We start from the raw sequence: 24258 nt of genomic DNA on the forward strand, positions 1-24258 counted from the left end.
TACAAAATAAGTAGAACTCTCTCCATTCAACCAACGTACATTTGCCTCACTCTTCCCTGAGGCAGTAGTGGAGCATGAGCAAGAAACACTGCTACCACATTTTCAACATTCAGCTTTCCTATGAAATAAATTATACACATTAGTGCAAAGGGAAAACAAGTCTCTTGGATTTTGGGGTTGGGTTCTGTTTTTGCTTTACTCTGGTTCTTCATAAAAAAATTAATCTCTAAGAAATTTACACAAGGAAACAAGAAGCTATATATTTGCCAAATATCTTAAAATAATTCTGTATACTGTACAAATATACACCGTTAAACATTTACAACCCTCAGCTTCCTAGATGACTAAACCCACTGCTCTTCCAAGCAATGCAGCTACCAAACTTCTCTTTTCAAAACCTCAAAGGTACCATCGGTCAGGTATAAAATCCCTTCACAATTAGGGACAGGATGGGAAAGATATCTACTGATAGTTGTGGTATCAATATAAGGGAGTTCCAGTTGTGCTAAATAATTTAAAATGGAGTCCTTGCTAGACAGAAACCTGGGAATAGATTTTCAGTAATGAGCTGATAGCAGAGTCAGGGAAAGATCTTTCTTCTCTTGGCAGAGCTCGATTCTGTGTTCTCTGGTGATTCCTGGGATGGTCTCCTTGATAAACCACGAGAGTCTTTGTTCCACTCACTGCTACTGCTCTGACCTCCTTCACCATGGGCTTTGGAACCGCTTTTGGGAACAGCTGCGCTCCGGTCACCCTTGTGCTGAGCTGTGTGAGGGGCTGTGGGGAGCACATTGCACTGCCCTGCTGCCTGCTGGGCCTTCCTGGCCTTTTCTGTTCTGCAAATCTGATCCCTAGCAGCTGAGGACACATCCAGGCCTTGCTGTGGGGCTGATCCTGGATTGCTCTGGGCTGACCGATGGCCGTCTCTCAACGGCTGCTCCTTGCCTTTGGCTTCAGTTCGACTGGCCAGGCTTGCCAGCCTTGGGTCCCGTGGTTTCTCTGGAATGGCAGCAAGTGCTGCAGCTCCTGAAGGTGCAGGGGCACTGCCCCTCCTGGGATCTGCAGCTGGAGCCGCCATGGATGGAGGGGCACTGCCCTTCCTGGGATCTGCAGCTGGAGCCGCCATGGATGGAGGGGCACTGCCCCTCCTGGGATCTGCAGCTGGAGCCGCCATGGATGGAGGGGCACTGCCCTTCCTGGGATCTGCAGCTGGAGCCCCTGTCGATGTAGGAGAACTGTTTCTCCTGGGATCTGCAGCTGGAGCCCCTGTCGATGCAGGAGTACTGTTTCTCCTGGGATCTGTAGCTGGAGCCCCCATGGATGGGTGGGCACTGCTCCTCCTGGAATCTGCAGCTGGAGCACCTACAGATGGAGGAGCACTGCCCCTATTGGAATCTGCAGCTGGAGCCCCCAAGGATGGAGGAGCACTGCCCCTCCTGGAATCTGCAGCTGGAGCCCCCATGGATGGAGGAGCACTGCCCCTCCTGGAATCTGCAGCTGGAGCCCCTGCAGGCTGTGTGGGCCCTCGGCTTCCTTGGGACACTGCATGGCCAGGGCCAGCAGCAAGTTCCTGTGGGCTGTTCCCAGAATTTCCAGGCTCACTCCTCTTGCCATTAGAAGAGCCAGTCTGCACCACAGCAGATGTCATCGTCCCTCCTTTGGTTTGGGGCTGTCCTGGTGGCCTAAGCTTCAAAATCCTCTGAGCCTCTTTCTTGTAATTTTTTTCTGCTGTCCTAATAATGGCGCCTCTTTTCTGAGCATCCTGAATCAAGTGATTCCAGTTTTTATCTTCCTTTAAAAAAAAGAAAAACAAACAAACCAAAAAAAACCACTGTTACCAGCAAGAAATCAACACAAACGGACAGAGGTGTCAGAGGATGCACAACCTTTTTAATCAAGGTACCTGACACAACTGTCATGGAAACCACTGTTATGTTCCTTCTGGAATGGAAGAATCATATGTTTCAGGTGCAAAACAGCAACAGACACTCTGGCTGCTGTAACACAGGGAAGGCACTTTGAACCATTAGAACTTCCAAAAATGACAAATGTCTCAATTTCCAGGGGTTTTCCCTCGCAGGCGCGGGGCTCCAGCGCCCCCTAGCGGCGAACTGACACAACCCTTCCGCCCTTGGGAAAGCACAAAAATCAAGGACTCTCCGGGACACAAAATTTATTCCCTTGCACAGATTGGAGCAGTCTGGGGATGGTGCTCGGTCCCCCAAGCCCTCAGGGGTGGCTCACAGAGCCCATTCCACTGCCACTGCACCTACCATGAGCGTTTGCAGCCGGCCTAGGATGAAGAGGCTGAACCGGGCTCGGGTGATGGTGACATTCAGTCGCTGGAGGCTCGCCAGAAACCTGAGTGACAAGACAAAAACTAAGCTCCTAAACTACTTCTTCCACAAGAAGGTTTAAAGGGTTAGGAGAAAAAGACATAAAACTAAATGTCACTGAAATTAACAGCAGCAGTTCCTCCCCAGACCCCATGGCAGCAGCCCTGCTTTAAGTTAAAGGCTGAGCATGAATTTTGTCTTCTTTCTTTCACCACTGATTCCTTGCAGGGAATTCCAGTTCTTTCCAGCCCTTGCTGTTGATGTTTCCTTACTTAGAGCAAATCCCCTCTTAATGCCAACCACTGCTACTTTAAACGTTCCTCAAAGTACTGAGGACATCAACCTCACTTCACCTATCAAGACTTTAAGCTTCTTTTTGAGTCAAACTGAAATAGATTAATAATATTTGGGACGATTAATGGGAAAACACCCTACTGAAACACTGAACAGTGCACATGAATATTTTATTTTAAAGGTGACCTGCACTGGAATCACATCAAGGCAGACTTGCTTTGTCATGCTTCAAGAGGGAAGAGTATATCCTTGAAGAAGTCTGGTTTTGCACTAGGAAAACTGCCTAGTTTGGTTTTCAGCGATCACAAACCACAGTACTGAAACCTAAACAAATCCTGAGTGTATTCTTAAAGGTTGAGTTTTGTTAGCACTCATTTACCAGAACTCAAAAAAAGGCTTGTGAGACCAATATCAACTATTTCTATTCTAATGAAAAAGCTTCCAAAATACACAGCTTATTCTCTGCTAACAAAATCCACAATTCAGAAGTCCAACCTAATTTGAGCAGGTTCACTATCAATACCTGACTCTGTTGTCACTGCACTGAGACCTCATCTGAAGCCAATCCACAACCCTGCAGTGAAAACTGCAAAAACCACAGAATCACCTCAAAAATTTGGACAGTGCAGGAAGTAAGAGAAGCAGGAAGCAGACAGGGGTGTGGATCCAGCAGCACAGACAGTTTTCTAGGTCTTGAGAAATGAATGAGGGGGGAACTTAAAAGACTACTAAATATTCCTGACAGCTTTTACAACTGAAAGACAAGAAGATTATTTTCTCAGGAAGGAGGGGAAAAAAAAAATCCATTGTCATCCCCTGGAGTTTTCTTCTCCCAGTTACTTCCAGGGTAAATTTAATGCTGGACTAGCAACCTGGAGAACAAAATCCTTTATTCAGGCTACAAGATCAAAGGTAAGGGTGTGGCAAATATCCCTTCACACCTTGCCAAGGACACCTGACCCTGAAACAGAGATGTCCAAGCCATCAGCATGTACAGCTGCTAAGGCACTGCACTGGCACAGCTTGACTATATAAACTTTTATATATTACTATGTGAACACAGTAAGCTGGAAAGTTCCTGCTGAAAGAGCAGACAGAGGTTAAGTCTCGTGTCAGCCAAAAGAACTGGCAGGTTCCAGCTGCCTTCCATTCCCAAACTCAATCTAGCAGATTAAGAAATCTTCAAAAGGCATTGTTGTTGTTTACCATAAGATTTGGATTCCTTCTCTCCCCAAAGTGGATCAGCACAATTAAAAGCCATTTTTCTTGCTGAGAATGAGTATCAGAGAGAAATAAGCAGCTTAGTGAAACTTGTGTGTAGAAAGATTTTTGCTTATGTGACCAGATTTTTCCTAGTTTAACTTAGAGGGCAATGAACTCTAAGAAGGCGTATTTCATATTTTCACTACCATTTTAAAAACTAAAATGATCTGCAAGTTACAGAAATCAGCAATTCCCTTAAGTGCTCTGGGGGTAAGCAGCACACTCTGTTTAGTTTCTTCTGCTTCAGATAGAAAATAAATTAGATATAGAAATACATATAAAAATTAAGAAATCTGCAACCCTGAGTTAAGACTTCCTGCTAACCTGCCCCTAGCTTAGAGGACAAGCACATTTATTTACAAATCCCAGATCCAAGTCTGCTGCATCACATTCCAAGTGACATACACAACTAATTAACAAGACTTTTACAGACACTAGCAGGACAGCAACAGCCACAGAAAATGGGTTTCATTTTAAGAACAGCATGCAGAAAGTTACAAGGTGTACCAAAAGCCACAATAACGATAACTGCTGCAGTAATAATACAAAGAGCCAAGATCCCAAGGCCAATCCTGCCAAATCCAGGCAGTGGCAGGATAAGGGAGCTGTGCAAAGGGATCAGCACATAATACAGAGCACACCACCAGCTTTTCCCTGACCCTCTTGCTCAGACATCTCAGACCAGGAACACCAATTCCTGCACTGAGATACCCTTTAATTCACTCACTGGTAGAAGTGACTTGCTCTCTATAACTTTCTAACCAGTCCTACTGTAAAAATGACTTTCTCTACAGAAAATGGGACTGCAGTTCCCTGCAGGACACATACCCAATGGATCCTTTGGTGCTGTTTGCCTGCACATGTGCCAGAGTGGAGCCCTCGGAGCTGTTTGCCCGCACACAGGACACGATGATGCAATCCTTCTCCCGGCCCTGGAATGCATCCACCGTGTCCACTTCTCCTGGGCTGTTGAAGAAATAGAATAAAGCAACTTGCTAATTCTGAGCTGGATTTTTAAGCAACACACTGATGCAAACAGCCAAAACATTATCCTTAATGCTCACGTGTGTCAAACCACCCAGGGTAAGTTTCTCCTTCAGTACATGAGCCTAAAGCTGAATTTACTTCACTGAAAATCTGTTTGGGTCCACGTAGAATGGGATTTTAGGTTCTTTCTAATCAGCTGTATTCAGAACAGCACTATAATCAAAGCATGTGGGTAATAATTAAGAATGGCACAAGGAGACCATGCCTGTTTTAAGCAAAAGGGTTACAGGTCCCCTTTAAAGGCACAACCAAGTAGAAATTTTAGCAGTACAGAAAGAAGTTGGAGACTTTTTGCCATTATTTAAGAGGATAAACAAAGGATTAATATGCAAGAGCCAAGGCACATTTGAAAGCTCATGATTTCTTTACCTGTTATTCTTAAACACACTCTCCAGTTGCTCCTGAATTTTCTTTTTCTGTGCACTGTAAGGCGTAATTATTCCAATGCGACGAAGGCCCAGATCCTTCCTTTTTTCTTTAATTGTTTTAATTAACTCCATCACCAGCTTCACTTCCCGAGGATTGCTGTAAGAGCTGCACAGGACAAAATGGACACATTACAGGAACACCTTTGAGAGATCTTTCCAGTTCAATGCTTTGGCCCAGTTTGTTGGGAGATTTTGAGTCACAGCCCCTGTTTTGAACTTTTTTGCAGCTTTTTTCACACAGAGGCTCAAAGAACTTGGCAAGCAGACCCTGAGGAGGGGCTACCAAACCTGGGAAGTGCAGGCAGTGAAAGGCTGCACTTCCACATTCCCTCAGCACCTCTCAGCTGTGCTCTCCTTTACAGAACAGGCACAGAGGAGGACTGAGCCTGCCACCTCCTGGCATCTTCTCAGTGTGCACCTGGGAAAGGGAAATCACTGATAAAATCAGGAATTCAAACTCATACTAAAGTTAACAGGCATTTACTGGCATCTAACAGTGAGTCAAACCAGGATTAAAACTAGTTTCAGATTTAAGAAAACCTCTGTTTTTTGTGAAATGAAATCTTATCAGCTGGAAAATGCAGTTCTAGCTACGTTATGTATATTGGAAGAACAAAGGAGAGAACACAACTCTTCTGTAGGGAATTAATTCTCAGAAAATCTAAACTTTGGCTGAGTTAGAATGCAGGACTTACTCATTGTCTCGTTCCTCACGACCATCAGCTACATCAAAAATCAGGTAGGGCTGGAAGGGCCACTCTGAAGAACATCTGTTCTCCTCTATTGCCCTGGAAATAACATTTTTATCGCTAGGTGACCATACAACTAAGAAATTCTAAGAAGTTATACTTCATTAATTTACACCATGGCTATCAAACACAAACAACTCTCCAGGAAGAGAGGAACTGGCCTCAAGTTTCACCAAAAGAGGTTTGGATTAAATGGAAGTTTTTTTTTCACAGAAAGGGTTGTAAAGCATTGGAACTGACTGTCCAGGGAAGTGAGAACCACCACTCCTGGAAGTGTTCAAAAATCAAGTGAGGACATGATTTAAGGATGGAAACGGTTGACATTTGAGCTTGATGGCACTAACGGTCTCTTCTGACCTTAACCACTTTATGATTGTAACTTTCAGCTCTTTTCCTCCCCAGAATCCCTAACTTTCCCTGCTACTCAAATAGATTGAGGCCTGAAAATGAACTCTCAGCACTCTGTATGCGTAATTTTAAGGGTTCTTACCTCACCCATCACACTCGGATCTAACAGAGATGAAACACACATTTTCTCCCATTAACCACCTCTCCCTCTCCCACAACCTCAAGCATTTCCAGACTCACAAGAACACCCTGAGACATGAAAAAATTGGTTTGAAAAACCCTCTGCTCAGAAAGAACAGAGAGCTACTCACTTGGCAGTTTTTAGAGTCCTGCCATAAACATAGTTGGATGGGAAGAGGCAGATGTCTGGGTGCATCCTGTACTGCACCGTCAGCTGCACCACAGGCAGGCTGCGCAGCACGTTCCTCTGCACTTGCTCCTCCAGGTGCCTCTGCAGACGGGCCATCAAAGACTGGTCGTAGCCATACTGCTGAGCTTTCTGCCACAGGGAGAACAGGACGTTTCAGCTGGGATCTCATTCCCCACCAGTCAGAGTGTTTGGTGTTTTAAACTTCTGAATCGCTGACAAAATGACAACTATTCACACTTCAGTTTTTTACATGTGTTAGTCTTATTTCAGTAAAGGCCACCTGCACAAATCTGAATTTTTGTGTGTGGCAAGCAAGACAACTTCTCTTTGTGACTCACAACACAGTAAAATTTTAAGAGTATCAACCATAATGAAAAGCAAGACTTAGCAGGTGGGATCTTGTTAAATAAACACATATCCTCAAGACAATTTACACCTCTAAAGAAGCCAGACTGGTTTTCTCCTCCTTTCTTTACCAGGTGTTTTAAATAGCCCTTACTGTTGGAGACAAGGATGTGCTCCTATATATTTATCTGTAAAAACCTGTAGAGTCAGGATGACCCCACACAAACAGAAAGTCTTCAACCTCCTTAAGGAATGGGGTAGTGACTGAAGTTCCCAAAATGAGAAAACAGAGCCTGCAACAACTCAACATCCCTCACAAACCAAGTGCCCAGCTTAAAGTTTATATTGCCCCAATGAAAAGTATCTCCCCCCTACTTAAAATATTTTCTATAGATACTGTTCTTTAACCATATCCCTTCTATGGCAAGAAAAAAGAAAAGACTTTGAACACTTACTACTGATTTGACAGTAGGAGGGAGCTGTTTGGGATCTCCAACAAGGACAAGTTTATTACAGCGATGGATCAGAGGAATCAGTGTTTCCACCTCACAGGACTGCCCTGCCTTTTGGACATGCAAACAGGACAAAAACAGGAAGTTGTAAGCAAAGCAGGGAAGTACATTAAATTTCTTGTAACACAGCCAGAATAACTCAAATGCTTTAAGTCTTCTAAAAAAAAATTAAAAGAAGAGGAAAACTAAGGACTTTTCTCTAGTAAAAAACTACAAACAGATTTTATTATTATATATGCAAAGCTCTCCAAACAGATATAAATATAACCCAACCATCTGGAAATCTCTAAAGCAAAAAAAACCCAAAAACGGCTGAAGTGTGGGTCTAAATAAAAGCTGTCTGCCATTATAGCACCAAACAAGTCAGGAAAAGAATCAAAAGTTATTCCTCCTCGTGGTTCTACTGGGGACAGGGCAGGTAACTCACAAACATTACAGCAGCAGCCAAAGAGCCCCAGGCTTCCCAAGCAGAGCACAGGGCAGGTGCGGAGGTGGAAGAGGCTGCAGTTCCCCACAGCTGCACTGACCTCATCCACGATGACACAGCTGAAGGGATCGAGGCCCTGCCGGGAGAAAGCCGATTCCAGCAGGCTCCCCCCGCTGGTGCTCAGCGTGCAGCAGATGATGTCAGACTCCAGGATGATGTCTGCCTGCACTTTCTGCGAGTGCCCCCGAACCTTCAAGCACAACAGGACACGCTGGTTAAAATTCAAGCCTCATCTGCAACAGTGAATGCTCCTGTTTGGGCTTTTTCCCATATGCAGCCAGAGCACACCCAGATTTCACAGCTGCCTGTCCATAACGTACTCAGCTCATGGCCTTGATACATTTACCCACCACTTTATAAAACCAAATTTCACCACAATTAAAGGACACCAAGTATAAAAATACATCAGCTGAAGTTTATGAGAGATAAATTCTCCTACCTGTTTTAGCTGAGAAGCGAGTTGTTGTCTCTCCTTTGCAAGCCTGCCAATTTCATCATTTAACATTTGATTCTAGATGGGGGAAAAATTAAAGAAGAACCACCTTTAGCACTACCCCTTTCCCATATACCTTTTTTCCTCCCATGCCCTAATTAATTTCCTAAACATACAGCCTTGCTCAGATTGTCTGTTAGTATCAAATGTGTCTGAAGAAGCCAATCAGTTTCTTGGAAAGCTGTCACCATATTTAGGCACTGCAACACACAAAACCAGATCTTACGTATTTGTGCAACTGAGAAACGGTTTACCACCAGGAATTTCTTATTTGGCATAAATGCCAAATTCTTAGACAAAAAAGGGAAAACTTCAAGTGTAACATGTATTCTGAAAACTCAGATCATGAGGTATCTTCCTGTATTTCCAGGGAAACGAAAACAGAGCTTTGAAACATATAATCAATTTAAACCATTAAGATTTATAAATATGGTTACATTAGATTCTAACTGGTGACAGAACCAAGTGAAGACTACTGAATGACAGGGCAACAAGCGGCATGATTAACCATTGGAAAACACTGACACAGATAAACAAAAAAACTCCTGATGTAAAGTTCTCCATTCCCTTTCATGGTGCTATCAACTTCTCCATTAGTTGAAAAAGTAGGTGAAGAGACAGTGACACCAAAAACCAGGATTCTTTTTGTGTTATGAACACAAAAACACAAAGAGGATTAAAAATTGTCTTGCTACCTCTCTCTTCTCACATTTGTGCATGGCACGCTCTCGAGAGAGCATGTCCAGCTTCTGATCCAGAGCTTCTTTCTTCTTCTGAATGTCCTGGTCACAGTCACCTGGCTTTCGTTCTGTAATAAACCAAAGGAGAACATAAAGGAGGAACAGAAAAACTCTTACAGTAATTCCAAATTGGACAAATGGATTTTTTGCTGCATTTTCCCATTTTCTATTGAAGATTTATCTTGTACAATGAAGACAATGAGAATTGCTTCCAACTGTAGCTCTCAAACACTGCACTGTTTAAAAAATGATGGCATTAACATGTACACAATGTAATTTCTTAGAGAAAAAAGTCATCTTGCTTATTTCTTTCCTTTTCCTTAGATTCTGGCTCATATATAAACTGCCACTTCCCCACTAGGATTAAGAAAAACAATGTTTTATGAAACACTGTTGTAGAAAAAAATCTTCCTTTTTATAGGACACATAATCCCATGTGGAAAACATCACCAAGCTCTTAGAGAGGACTGAAGAAAAGTCTGATTTCCATGTTACTTACTCATTCTGTGTTCAACTTGCTTATCCAGGCTGAATCCCCGGACTTCACTGTTGATTGATTTTTCAGGACCAAGTCGCACTAATGTGATATCACCACAATTTCCTGTTTACAAAATCAGAGTCAAAATACTCTTAAATTACTCCAACTGCCTCCATGCTTTGCTATGACAGTTTAAAAAATGTTAACATCATGGATGTCAAACAAAGCTTTTCTACTTATCTGGAGTTTTCAACACTTGACTTGTACTTAAATGGAGCTACAAAAAAATTCAGTAATTCCAAACACTGAAAGATAAAGATGTTGCTCAAGTTTTAGTGGTGGCTAATATTAAGAATGTTATTTTGAATTAATGAAACTATCTCTTATTCTCAGGTTTATCTAAAACTTCCAGAATTCCTAACTTGGACAATGCTGAGTCCCATCAAGTAATGCAATTGGTTATTTAGCAAATCAATACCAAAATAATATTTGGTTGCAATGAAGATATTTTTCCCCTTGCTACAGACTAGTTGTCTTATACAGAATTCATATACTTTGTATTAGTCACAAACTGGGAGGAGGAAAAACAAGAGGCTTTGACAAATGAAAACTTTCACCAGTCTGTTTCCCATGACATACAAAGTCCAATTTTATTCAAAATAAAAGCAAGGGACTTGTGTTCAAATCCCCAGTGAGTACTTAAAAACTGATGAACTTAAACTAACAGCATGAGGAAAGGGTCAATGTCTATACAAACCAAAGTGTAATTTACTAAAAAAACCCCACAATACACCTTTCAGAAAAGCAAATCGAAGTTAACAACAGTAGGAGGATGTACCAGTCACGTTCTGCAAGAGAAAGAAGTTGCTCAGAGGAGTATGCAAGTACAGTACATGATCAACTGCTTCAGTTCCTCCTCCAGGTTTTGCCCATTTAACATTAAAACAGAATTTAAAAACAAACCATACCCAAAGGCTCCTGTTTGTTTTGGCATTTTTCCTTAAATGCAATGATGATCTTTTTCATGAGCTCATCAACAGCAGCATTTGATGGCGCACAAACTAGAAAACGGTTTGGCTTAATCTTGGAATTTTTTTTCCGAGCTGTTTTCTCATTCCTCGTGTTCTATAGATTAATTAACAACAAACCAAAACAAGCTTGCTTTAGATTGCTTTCACTTGAGACTGAGAAGCCAGACTCTATATTCATTTAAACCAAACCCCAGCATATGACCATGTTCACTTACTTCTCTCAAAACACGTGACAGGAGACCTACAATAGTTTTTGATTTCCCTGTCCCAGGTGGCCCATGGATCAGGCAGATCTTGGGAAGTCCTGGGTGTTGCTTTACCATGGCATAAGCTGTCTCAATGGCTCTCTTTTGATCTTCATTGTATTCGTTCATACATGAAGCCTGAGGGAATAGACAGGGAAAAAAATAATGAATTAATGTTAATCACACTCTCCACATCCATTTTCTATACTTTCAGAATGTCTTCACCTCTCTAGCCAGAACTCAAAAGCTGGAAGGGTAGGGAAGCTTTTGATTCTAGGTTTGCTCTAGACACACACCCAATCCTCACTTGAAGTTGTAACAAAAGTTTTGTTCACTCCCCACACTTCTATTTTACAATACCTTTTCCATTCTCTGTTTCACTTCCTGAACACTTCCCCAGTAAGGGGAAAGAAAACTGAAAGTTTGAAGTTCACTATAACAATAGAGCACAAACACCTGAGTAAGTTCAGACTCCTCTCCCCACCCCAGCAGCCAACTCTGAGGAGGGCAACGTCTCTGCTTTTGAAACTTGGCTATTTGTTCTTGGTCACCTCAAAAGCCAGCATGAAAAACCAAACCCACAAAACTCATGAGGCCCAAATGGTTGTTCTGTTAACACTGGCACTGCCAGCTGCAGGACTTACAGCACTTCCTGAGACAACAGGCAGATCTCTGGGACAGAAGTCATTATAACTTGGATTTATGATGGGTTTAGCCAGGGGGCTCCTGCTCAGCAGCAGCAGCCCTTTGAACTTTCTGTGTGTGGTCACCAAGGAGCCAACCACCACACACTTCACTTGCTTATGGATGCAGAATGACAAATTGCCTTGGGTTTGCACAGTAAGATGACAGGCAGTTTGCTGCTCTTTTTGTCCTGTTAAAGACAAATAAAAAAAACCCAAGCTGTTAAGTCAAAAACTATCCAAATCATTTACTGAAAGATACTCCAGTAAATCACTTAATGAATTCACTAGAACAAGATGCTGTCTTTTACTAGGGAATCAACAATGAATTCTTGAAAAATCCCAACACTTCCCCCCCCATCAAAAAAAAAAAAGACCAAACAAAAAACCAGTGCTCTGCACAACTACTCAGATCACTGCTCTAATAAGGCAGGTCCTTGGTAATCCTGAAAATTCACAGTTTCAGTTCCCAAGGACAGTAATAATTTTAGGCAGCAAGATCACAGAAGTTCATGGCACTTCTCATCTCCTGGCAATACCATCCTAAAGATGTGTGCAGAGCATTTAGTCATGGCCAGTTTCTGCTTCTACATGAAGTTCTTGAAAAACAATGGACAGCAGGGCTGCAGTTTCAGTTTCTGATTTTTACAAAGCTTCTAGCCTAGAACAGAACTGCTACAGAGGAAAAAACAATTCAGTTTCTTCTGAGGCCAGTGGTACATTACAACTACCAACACCCAGCTATGAAGAAGCATTTTATGGCACCATGAAGGACTCCATTTTTACTTCCAGCCCTGTTACTCACTATTTCCACAGCCAGATGCACGAAAAAATCGTGTCACAAGGCCAACGTGATTCACTATGTGGTTCTCCATTCCACTTTCTTCCCCGAAAGTGTCCTTCTCTTTGTAGACCACCAAAAGGATTAAGTCATCCTCCTTTGGATGAAGCTGCCTTGCCAAATCACTCTCTCGTAGATGAGCTACCCAAAAGATAAATTAAAATCAAAACATTGAAAAGAAAATGGTTACAATTATTTTCTGACTCTAGAAGTGCTGTTAACTTTTAAAGCTGTTAAAGGTGACAGCAAAAGATTATGGTGAAGAATTAAACTCCATCCTGCACTCTTAAGCCTGAGCACAGCACTGTATAAAAACAGAGCAAGTCAAGGACAACTTCATCAAAACGAGCTGAAAAAAAAATCCCAGCTGAGAAATATGGAAGGCACAAATGCCCTGCAAAATATGTATTTCTCTTACATGCATTCTGTAGAATAGCAAAGTCGAAATCTTTATTTAAAGCAAACACAAAAAACTCTACCTCTAAGTGCCAGCTCAATATAATGCATCATCTACTTGAAAATCATATTTTATTAAAAAAACCCCTCACCTGTAAAATGTGCTGTATTCATGTCAGCAGAAAAGCTCTGTAAGTAGAAGCAGTAACTTCTCTCTTTTGCTCTCTGGTTTTCTACCCATTCTTGCGCCAGCTACATGTTGAAAAGGAAACAATGACACTTTGAAGGGTTTAATGTATGACACGAAAAGCTCATCATGACTCAAAGGGCAAATAAATGAAATAAAACTATCAGACTGTCAATTAAATATACCAAGAGTCTCACCCATTTCCTTTCTTTCACATAAGCATACCCATCACATATTAACACACAGGGCAAACAAAAGTTCTTCCTTGCCACTCACCCATTTACTTTCTTAAAGCTCTTCACAACTACTCCGAGTTTTCCCTGACTGCATTGTCACCTTAAAAAAATCAGTATTAACCTGGCATTGGCTTTATTTTCTACCTTATTTCTATAGCAGAAGTGATGCAATAACTGAACTTGAAAGCATTGAGACATTAATTGAAGGAACATTGTGTTTTGTCACTATTAAAACTATAAATGAATAAAGACTAGGAAAAAATATTTCCTGGATTAACCTGCTCTCTCATGGAAGTTCTCAACAGAAACCTAAACATTAGGTTTTTATCCTCTGTCACTGAAAGACCTCAGTTTCTTAAAGATTTCTGTTTTGAGCTTTATATGCTATAGAAAGAGGAACCACATCCTTTGCCACTCCTTTTATTGTTGCTGTGCACCCAGAAAAAAAACACTTCACTGAAGTAACCCTGGTTGTCCCGTCATAAACACAGCTGTTTGTATTATCTACCCCAAATCCTTCCTCTGTTCTGATCTGTATCTGAAAGTCTTCAAAGGTAAACAGGGGACAAAAACCAGGTTTTAATCTCTTGGTAAAATTCATCAGTGTTGATGAAACCAAAGCAAAATTGCAGAAAAGCCACTTACTGTTTCAAAGGCGTTGAGCATCATCAAGGGAAAAAATGTATTGAAATAGTCATTGTAGCCCTGAAATTTGACAGGAACAGAAGCTACTAAGGACTGCAGAAGATTATTTGGAGTTCCAAAGAGGTGGAAGTTTGCAAACATTTCATAAGTCCACTTTAGGACTTGGTTAACAAAAATGCTGTAATCACGCTGCTGAGCGCCAAGAAATGAGGAGCAGGTTTCACGGCCAGACCCTCTGGAAATATTTGAAGCGTTGTCATAGTGCCTATTTTGTGACTGGAGAACATTGTTGGAATTAAGGGGTTGAAATACATTACTGAAACTTGGAGATTTGCATGCTGGATTTGCAGCTGGTGTAGGTTTTGGACACGGAGGTGGCCTGGCAACCATCTGTTTGGCCGCATTCACTTTGCTTTTTGAAGGTGGGGGCAACTTTCTGACCTCTTCCAGATCTTTGCTGAAGGCTGCGTTCCGTGAAGAACTTGCTGAGCTGAAAATTTTGGTAGTGGTAGGCTTTCTTATTTTAGGTGGCAGGAGAGAAGGCTTGGCAAACACGTGATCTGCCTCTGGGGTGGTGGCTGGGTGTTTACTGCAGTAGTCTCCAGGTTTTTCCACCTGTTCCATACAGTTGTTTTCCTTACACTTCATAACAGCTGAGGGTTCGTTCTGCTGAAGGCTTTCATCAATGTCCATTTCCTCTGGAGTCTTACTACTTATAGCTGCGTCTTCAACACTTTCCTCCTGAGAACACAACTCCATATCCACAGGATCTAACTGGGTTAAAAACAGATTATCATCACCTTCATCACTGCTTTCATCTGATTTACACTCATTTTGCTTTGAAGTTTTCACCTCACACTCAGGCAGGACAGTGCTACCTTTTCCTGAAGACTCATCTTTATCATCTCCAAGTGAAGTCGAAGAGATACCTGAACCCATAGGGACAGGAGGAACTACCACACTGTTACCCTCACATTTGCTGTTCCAGTCTGAAGATTGAGGCATTTTAGAGGCACTTGCCACCTCCTCCACAGACAGGCTCTCAAATTTTCTCTCACTAGCAGAAGGACAAGCAGCCTCTTCTCTTTTTTTCTCCCTTTGGTTTTCAACAGATCCTTTAATAGCTGCCAGTTGAAAACTTTGAGGCTTTTGTTCCAGGCGTTTTGCAGAGGCTTTGGTAACTTTGTTTCTGATCTCCAAACTTCTGGCTGAATTTTTCAAAGTTCTTTTTGGCCTTGTCTGCCTTGGATAATGCAGGTCTTGGCAGATCAGCATTTTTTTGTTATATTTTACAGACAAACGCTGAGCCTCGATCTGTTTGGTCCTCTTTTTCTGCGCAGCCCCAATCCTGCCTGCAGCTTTGCCGTGGCTGCGCAGCAGAGCCACGCTCTCCAGGGAGGGCTGGGACAGGTCGAAGGCCTTGCGGGGGCCCTTCTTCAGGCCAAGCTTTTCCACAGTTGACGATGGAGCAGGGCTCTGCCGAACCTTCTTTGGAGGAACCACAGCAGGCATTGACCTGCCAGGCTGAGAACGTTCTGTCGTGCTCTGGAGTGGTGTTTTATTCTTGGCTGCTTTAAAAACGGGAGGTTTTTTAGGACTTCTCTGAACAGCGGGGGCTGATTTGCATTTTGCTGTGGTCTTCCCTGGGCTTGTGCTATTTTTCTTAAGGGCCAACTTTGAAGCTAATGAGAGGGGAGATGTAGATGGTTTGGGTTCAGGTGATTTTGAGTCCAGGGTGAAGCCTTTAGCAGTACCTTTGTCTGCAGAAGTCTCCACTGGATCTTTTGCACCTTCACTGCCAACTGATTCTTTCAAGGTTGAATCAGTTGCTTCTTTTGTATCAGCAGCTTCTTTCTGATGAGAATTATCTTCTGCCTGCTTTTCTACTGAGTTTGCTGCTTCCTCCATGGTGTCATCACTAAAGTAAGATATATCATAGCCCCAATCATTTAAGTTATCATTCAGCCAGTCATCTGAATTACTGGTCTCAGCTGGTGGTGAAACACAATCTTGTTTATCCTCAGTTGTTTCCACAGCATACGCTTGAGTATCTTGCCAAGCCGAAAAAACCTCATCTTCTGTTTCAAACTCAAAGTACTGAGAATTGCAGTCATCCAGCAACATGGGAGAGTCTGGAGACTTTGATTCTCTTTTAGTGACACTATCAGAAATGCTGCTGGATGTTGAAGATTGCCCTGCACACACATTTTCATTCTTGGCTTTTGTTTCCTCCTTGTCAGCCGCACTTTTTTCTTCATCAGAAGAGTCCGAAATGACAATGATTTGATTGCTAGGGCCATCTGCACCACTGGGACACCTGGTACTTTGGCCCTCCTTGGAAGATCTTACAGAGCCTTTCACTTTCCTTTTAATGTCAGATACATTGTGGTACACTGAGCTTTCCTGGTTGGATGCAACAGGAAAATTGACACTTTTGGCATAAGCAGCTAAAGATAATTTACTGAGTTCTCTATCAACCTGAGAGTCTGATAAAGCATCATCTTCAGAAACCGTCTTCACAAAATCCTCCTCTTTCTTCCCCACTGAACTGTTTTCCCTCTTGAAATATTCTGAAAACTCAAACAACCTGTCACTTGATTCATGCTTCACTGACAGTGGCCTGATCATATCCCTCTTGTTTTCAGAGCTAAATGGAAAATAGTCATACGCTGAAATTTTATCCCTACAAAAGGTCTCTGAAAAATGATTTTTGCAATCAAATTTATCCGAATCATTTAAATTAGGCTGCTCCTGGTTTGAAGTTTGCACATTAGTCTTTTTCTTAAAGAAAGACATCAAGGATGAACCTGATTTTTCTTCTGTTGATACTTTTTTCAGTGAGGTGTCATTACGCCCTAACAGCAAAGTACTGTCATCTTCCTTCCCCTGCACACCAGGTTCATTTCTAGAGGAATCTAGTGATGTTTCCTTAGACACCTGTTTAGTGGGGACCAGTCCGGACTGCAACATACTGTTTGCACTTGTCTCTTGCATACTTTTGCAATTCCTTGAAGATGGTGAATCAAGATGGGTTTGAGCATACAGATACGGTGGTGTTTTGGGCTCAGTTTTGCGTTTCATTTCCAACTCTCTGCCCCTCCTGAGAACTGAATGTTGGGTGTTTGAATTGAAGCACTGATCATCTGTATTGCATTTCCCTGCCACAAGATCATAGTTCCTATTTTCCTCAACTTTCCCACATACTTTTGTTGCCAAAGGGTTCTGTGCAAAGACAAACTCCTCAGCTGTCGAGTCACCAGGTTCCTTTTTAATATTCATCAAGATGCCGTCTGTGGAGAGGCAAGACGTTGACCTTCTACATGTATCTCTACATTCCTCTTCCCACGCATTCTTCCTCCTGTGGAAAGAGTTCTCTTGACAGTCTCTGCCTTCCTTTGACATGACAAATGGTGAATAAAGGTCCTCCCTCTCATGTCCACTTGTCTTGCATCCATCATCACACCCATTCCTCTCGTGCTTTAGAGAGATAGTTGGCAAAGCTGTTGAGTTTGAACTGCTTCCTCCAGCCAAAGCGGCGCTCAGTGCTTTCCCCTTTATACTTCTTATAACTTGCTTCAAACACGTTTGCAGCTCCTGGGTTTCCTGGCTGCTCAGCTGCCACCCCACAGCTCGGTTTCCCCGCAGGAGGAGGTTGAGTTTGTCCAGGTACTGCTTGCACAGGGCGTGCTGGCCGATCTGGTATCCCTCCTTGAGCAGGCTGCGGATGAGCTGCACGCAGGCGTGCTGCACTGAGCTGGGCGCCTGGAAAGGCCCCAAGCCCTTGGCACACAGCCCCAGAGCCTTCTCGCTGCACCGAGTGAAGGCTCTGCTCGGGAGCGTGGCACACCTCACCACCGCCTCCACCCACTCCTGGGAGCTGACCCACAGCAAGTGCAGGCACTTCTTACTTCTGTGCAGCTCAACTATGGACACCAAGATGAGGAGGAAGAACTCGGAGATTTTGTCGCACTGCTGGAGCTTTTCGATAAGGATGTCTTTGATTTCTGAGCAGAGGTAGTGGATGACCTCTACTATATAGGCTACACCCAAGTCCTTGAGATCCATAAGGGACTGGACAAAAGGGATGAACCAGAGGAATGTGCTGTGATGGACACGCATGTCTCTGCCAATGTCGGACTGAAGCATGTTAGCCAGGGTCTGCATATCCTCATACATGTTGGGGCAGTACTCTGGGCAAATGGCAGCCTTCCAGCCAGTGTCCTGAAAAATACATTCACCGCACAACGGCCTCAGTGATATGCAGTTTAACATGCCAGCTTTTTTGTTACTTTCATATATTTGTTCATTAAACAGAAACATCTCTTATATCCCAACGTAAGCCATTAAAAATGTAAAAAATAAAGAGCACACAGATCTATAAAGACCTAATTTCCTAAAAGATTATCTATGAAATTGGTGTGAAGTAGTAGTTTCCTTTAAAAATCATTGTGAACTATTTAAAGACACTGTCATGCTGACATAATTTAACCCCAGACAACCAAAAACACATGGAAAGCCTTTAAAAGGCTTTATTTTTGTTGCATTTCATAAATGCAACACATTGACATCAAGAGATGACCACACTTAGAAATGTTTATTTTTGACAATGTCATTCAGTGACCCCAGTCCAAAGAAAAGGAATATAAAATACTGGTTTAATACCTTTTGAGGCTTTTCTGTGTTATAATTATATACAATCTGACTGCAAGAAATCATGTCATCACCGTAGTCTGACTCTGGTTCAGATTTTGTCCTGAAAAGAAACACAAGTCACTACAGACTCACACAATTAAAAACCCTAAGAAAGTCAGGACAGACATTGCTTTTCAAATACCAGGTGGCCATTAGAACTTGTCAGTGATAAAACACACCAATGAAAAGGTACCATATTTGAAAGTGCAAAGCTTGTTTTATCTAGTTGGTAAGAGGTGGGGGAAGTCTCAGGAAAAAGCTTTCTATCGAGTCAGGGATTTGCCTACAGAGAACAAATGCCCAGAATGTCATCTACTGAAAACTCAAGATTTCCCATAAATTTACCAAATCTTGAACATGGCAATCTTCATTAACCTTCAGTGCAAGTTGGTTGTAGCACTAAATAAGCACAGAACAGTTAACAGTCTTCCCAATTCAGGAAAAAAAATCCTAACAAGTTTAACACAGACACCAGAGTTACCAAAAAGAAGTGAGCATATATTTATTTGAAGGAACCTCACAATTTTAGGGGACCTACTTCAACTTCTCTTTACTTCAAGTTGGAAACATAGTATTTTTTTAATTGTCATCTCCCTCCCCCAGCACAAATTACAGCAGCACTGACAAGAACTGACCTCCTGAAGCTACCGCGAATATTTTTGATTTCATTGTTGTAGCTCACACTGTTGATTATGGTTTGAAAGGCTTGGACAGGATCAATCAGCTGACCCCAAACTTTAGATCCAAGCTGATCCAAAATAACCATGAAACAGTGCAGGGCAGGCCAGAAAGGGTCAGTGGAATCATCTGTAACACAACAAAAACAGTGGAGAGGGTTGAAATGCAAGTCCTGGACATTCTTAGGTTAAGCAGAAGTTGAAAGAGCTGGTTCTCACTGATTGTTCCTAAAATATCAATAGAAAAGTATTCTAGGAAGTTGCAGCTGTGCTTTTTAACCTGGAAAAAGAATGAAAAAAGTCAAGCTCCCTCATTTGTACAGAGACACTGCTCCTTATGCAGTCTTAAATCAACAGAAGCCTGGATGCCATTATTAGTATTAAATAATATTGATATTGCCCAACTCTATGAAACTGATTCTTTCACACTGATTTTTGCAGGGGTGTGCTAAGAAGTGGCACAACTTACACAGTTACTTATACTTTCATTTACTCAGCTAATTTATACCGCACATTTATACCAGAAGCAATTGGTTCTTTCAAGTGTGTTCTTACTCCTTCATGTAAGAAAACATCATACCCTCAATAAACACAAAGTTTATAAAGATCTGCTCATTTAAGAGGCAATCCTGGTCTTGAGCTCACAGGCCATTCCCAGACTATGCCATGGTAACCCATGGGGTTATTAAATTAAATTCTAAAGTCAAAATTTACAGCTGCAAAAGGGGGTCCCCTCAAATGGACATATGGAAGAGTCAAATTTTAAGGTAAGGTGCAGCAATTCAGAAGGAGTTTCTTTACTTTAGGACTCAAATTCAAACTTCAGGCCACAATGAAACAAGCACTCTGTATGCAGATGCAGCCTGTACGTTAAATAAAAACAGTGATTGGAATTGCAGATTTGTCCTCTCAAAACCTCTAAGCCACATTTAGCAAAAGTACTGCTGTTCCTTCTCCACTCCAGACTCTGGATGTCATCTTTCAGTATTTGCCAGTCTTGCCCAAATATTGCACCTTTCAGAAGATAAACAGGCCTCAGGTAAAATTACCTCTCATTACTCTGCTAAGAACTCAACAAGGAAATTGATAAAGATGAAAAATGGGCTATAAACTGCTTTAATCTCAGTATCAGAGCTAGTTACCATCTGCTTCTTTCTCCATAGTGTGAAGTATAGACTGCATGAAATCATTTTGTTTGTCTGGGGCCAGTAACAAGGAGTCCATAGCTTGTTCTTCCAGCACTGACAGCAACATGCAAATTCCTACAGAAGGAAAAAAAAAAAAAAAAAAAAGCAACTTGTGTATACATTTAAAAAAACACACAACACCTATGAAATTGTAGAGCTCTGACAGGAAACAAGTGCTTACAAATGGGAGACTACACAAATTCATTTCTGATTAGAAATACTCACCCAGCCAATAGTTCTTGTAGTTGGCTGTATCATACAAATGAGCTGGCAGAAGGACGAGTTTACCCTTTTCAAACATTGAAGAGCTGTAAATATCTGGATTCTCAAAAAGCCCCAACTCAATAACTTTGAACAAACAAGTCAGCACTTCCTCCAAGTCATAGTAATCATCCCTGTCAACCTTTCCTAAATTCCTTGCTGTGAGGATGGCCCATCGACGAATCTAAGGATTGAAACAAAGAGTTATATATCAATAAAAAGAACAAATAAAATCACAATTCTGCAAGAGGAAGCACTGCTATTACAAACAGGCCAAAGGGATATTTTTACTAATAGAATAATTAAAAATAAGTCTTCAAAATAATCTTAGAAACAGGCTTGCTATACCTACAAGATGATGTTGGTGACAATGAAGCTAAAATTCAGGGCAACACCTATACAAAAATTCCTTGGGATTTATGTGCAACAGTGTAGCAGTTGGTTTGTACTAATTTTATGTTGTTTACATGTTACTGACCAAGATATTCTAATGAGAGAACTGCATTCTGTAACAGATGTCAAGTTTTATTCACAGGTAAATGCACCACACAGATTTTCTGAAATCATGCAAAGACAGCACTCAATCCCTTCAGTATTAACACAGTGCATAAAACCGGGATTCAGCAGAACAGAAAAAGGAACTTACCACTTCATTTGGGTGTACCAAAAAGAGATAAATTCCTGGGTATTTCTCAAAGACCTGAAAGGAGTCATGACTTAGCTCCATTTTACAGAGCACTTCTACACACAGCTCACCTAAAAGGGTAAGACACAGTTATAGTAAGGACTAATCTACAGGCTCACAAAAAAAAAGTGTATTTAGTATCAAAATAAATATATACATTGATCCTCTGGTTTAACTACAGTTTATTTTCACCTCCTGCAGTGGAACAAGACCAGGGATACGATCAGATACGTACTGACTTTCTTGTGCAGCAGCAGATATGGGTATTTCAGTATTTCCAGCAGGGGCACTCGCAGGTTGTTCTCAAAATTTGGGCCCACAAAACCAGACAGACGTGTCTCCCCATGCTCATCCACCAGAAACAACTCATCATCTTCTCCTGTCTCTTCGTTCATGGATTTCTCCATGTGGGCAACAAGGCGGGAGGTTTCCAACTCCCACAGGTCCTGTGCAGTGGGGGAAAACAAAAATCAAAGGGGACTAGTGAAGAAAGCGATAAGGACATTTATTACCACATACAGAAATCTTATTTAACCTTTCAGAAATTGAAATCTCATCTTGAAAATTTCTTTCTACACGTGGTCCAAAACACTAAAGCTTTGAAATGGAATTCAGTTATGCAAAGCACAAATCTCTCACTTTAAAGTTAAGATGACAAAGTCATTTTTAAAACAATAGCATTCAAGCCAGATGCAATTTCATAATTCTGTTAAATATTCATATTCATTTGAACACTTATTATAGGCTAGTCACAAAACATTGTTCCACAGAAAGACACAATACAGGAAAAGATCATATTTAGGAAGATAGGAAAAGCAATTATAAAATCCTGCCTTCTTAGATTTTGCAATTAGTGGAAGGCAAAGAAAATAAACAATGCAAAGAGGCTGACTGATCTGACTGATTTGCTGGATATCTGTAGGGATTCACTCACTTAACATTACTCATCTTTAAGTAACTGCTCCAAACCTCAATTAGACACCAAGTTTATTCACTGCAGTAAATGAACACAGAAAGGAACTTGCAGTAGGTCCAGACACTTCTCCTATTTCCAGTCTATGGAACTTCCAATCACATGGAATTGCACTGCAGAGCAACCTAGCTGACCAGTCTAAAGAGCAACCTTTTAGACATCTGTATTATGATCAATTAGCTAAAAACACATACTTTCCATACACAGAACGGAAAACAAGCTTTCCAAAAATATAAAATTGGAATTTTATATGTATGCAAGGGAGAATTTTATATATGTAAGGGAGGACAACAAAAGAGGTTTAAATTTTTTCAGTAATTGCAAAGTCTGATCTCTGAAATTGAAACACGGGAGAAAACTACAAATGAGAACTGAAAGTGAACAAAAACAGGAACAAACCAATAACTGAAGAGAAACCAGCGGAAAAGAGAAAATACATTAAAGAAATGAGCTGTTAGTCTGGCAGATGTTCTTTGTTTCAACAGCATGAAAGAAGTCCAAGCTATAGTGTCAAGTCAGCAACTTACAACTACTGGTTAAGCTCTTGCCAATTTGAATTTATGCAGAACAAGAGGATTTCTGTTTCACAATCAGCAGTTTGCAATTCCATACGAAAAAAACCCCAAACAGTTAAAAAGCAACACAACCTATCCCCAAAACCCAAAAAAACACAACCCCTCCCCCCACACTGAGGCTGACCCACAGAAGACTCTTTATTAATCTCTTAATTAATTACCTCATGCAATCTCGGACATTCTTCCCTTGCTTTGTGATATTCAACCACACACTCCAGGCAGTAACAGAGGTCATCGTTGGATCCTTCAAAATCTTCCTGGGAAAGCCTTTGAGCAGCATAGTGCTTGAGGAACTCGGTGGTGTCAGCACCACTCGGTGTGCACCATCGGCATGTGCTCATTCTAGGGGGGGTAAAGAAGCAGGAATTAAAGCCCAAAGCCTTCAAGTGGCAAAACTGAGCCACAACAGGACCCCATTTTCAAGTGTGGTGAGCTTCAGGATTTCAGTTACTCATCAGCAGCCTCCATGCAGGTGCTCTTACAACATCCAGGTGTATGCAGTTAAACAGATTAAACCGTTAAAGGGCCATCACACAAAAAATGCCTGTGGAATAGCAAACAGTAAAAGTAAAGGACTGTAGTCAAATGTGCAAACTAGGAAAAAAAAAGGGTGAAAACTCATTTTACATAAAAAAAAATTAAAAATTTCCTTACCCACACACTGCGTGATTTCCAGAACTACAATGCAAAGCTCTTTATACTATTTTACTGGTGTCTCTAGAATCTAGGTCTAGTGGCACCAGGTCTAATTAGCTTTTTTCCTTAATCTCCTGCTAGAATTTATAGGTCAAAAAATCCCTGTTGTCACAAGCAAAGGATATCTATGCAGAACTTTCCTGTCTTTGTTATTTTTATAGACAGAAAGAGCGCTAAAATTCTCACCACAGATTGCTTTCCTCTAGAAACAAAAATCCTTCACTAAGCAGCACTGGAGTCACCTCAGATCCTGCTAGTCTGAAAAATTCCAAAGAACACTGGAGACACAGAATGGTTTGGATTAGAAAGGACCTTAAGAATCATTTCATTCCACCCTCTGCCATGGGCAGGGACACTT

The 24258-nt window shown here is 41.6% G+C and overlaps 1 protein-coding gene across 3 annotated transcripts in view; it reads right to left on the reverse strand.

The window, feature by feature from the left end:
* The window catches only part of SETX (senataxin), a 25947-nt gene continuing 1689 nt past the window's right edge, over positions 1–24258 (reverse strand). Inside the window, exons 3-26 of one of the 3 annotated variants that reach the window (XM_066201295.1) lie at positions 23366–23546; positions 21892–22102; positions 21618–21727; positions 20936–21155; positions 20666–20785; positions 19482–19653; positions 18817–18907; positions 14155–18375; positions 13239–13338; positions 12655–12831; positions 11811–12040; positions 11137–11304; positions 10859–11015; positions 9912–10013; positions 9368–9480; positions 8619–8690; positions 8220–8369; positions 7636–7743; positions 6777–6964; positions 6064–6156; positions 5310–5474; positions 4722–4859; positions 2274–2361; positions 1–1792 (exon numbers count right to left, since the gene is read on the reverse strand). In XM_066201295.1, the coding sequence (XP_066057392.1) occupies positions 581–1792; positions 2274–2361; positions 4722–4859; positions 5310–5474; positions 6064–6156; positions 6777–6964; positions 7636–7743; positions 8220–8369; positions 8619–8690; positions 9368–9480; positions 9912–10013; positions 10859–11015; positions 11137–11304; positions 11811–12040; positions 12655–12831; positions 13239–13338; positions 14155–18375; positions 18817–18907; positions 19482–19653; positions 20666–20785; positions 20936–21155; positions 21618–21727; positions 21892–22102; positions 23366–23545 (8586 nt within the window). In that variant the 5' untranslated portion in view covers position 23546 and the 3' untranslated portion in view covers positions 1–580. Of the gene's footprint in view, positions 1793–2273; positions 2362–4721; positions 4860–5309; positions 5475–6063; positions 6157–6776; positions 6965–7635; positions 7744–8219; positions 8370–8618; positions 8691–9367; positions 9481–9911; positions 10014–10858; positions 11016–11136; positions 11305–11810; positions 12041–12654; positions 12832–13238; positions 13339–14154; positions 18376–18816; positions 18908–19481; positions 19654–20665; positions 20786–20935; positions 21156–21617; positions 21728–21891; positions 22103–23365; positions 23749–24258 lie in introns of those variants that run through there. The other 2 variants (XM_066201294.1, XM_066201296.1) reach the window with 2 other exon arrangements.

Source organism: Chamaea fasciata, unplaced genomic scaffold (genome assembly GCF_029207755.1).
Source record: "Chamaea fasciata isolate MVZ Bird 193981 ecotype frontalis unplaced genomic scaffold, bChaFas1.0.hap1 SCAF_20, whole genome shotgun sequence".
In the NCBI taxonomy this organism is placed as follows: Eukaryota; Metazoa; Chordata; class Aves; order Passeriformes; family Sylviidae; genus Chamaea; species Chamaea fasciata.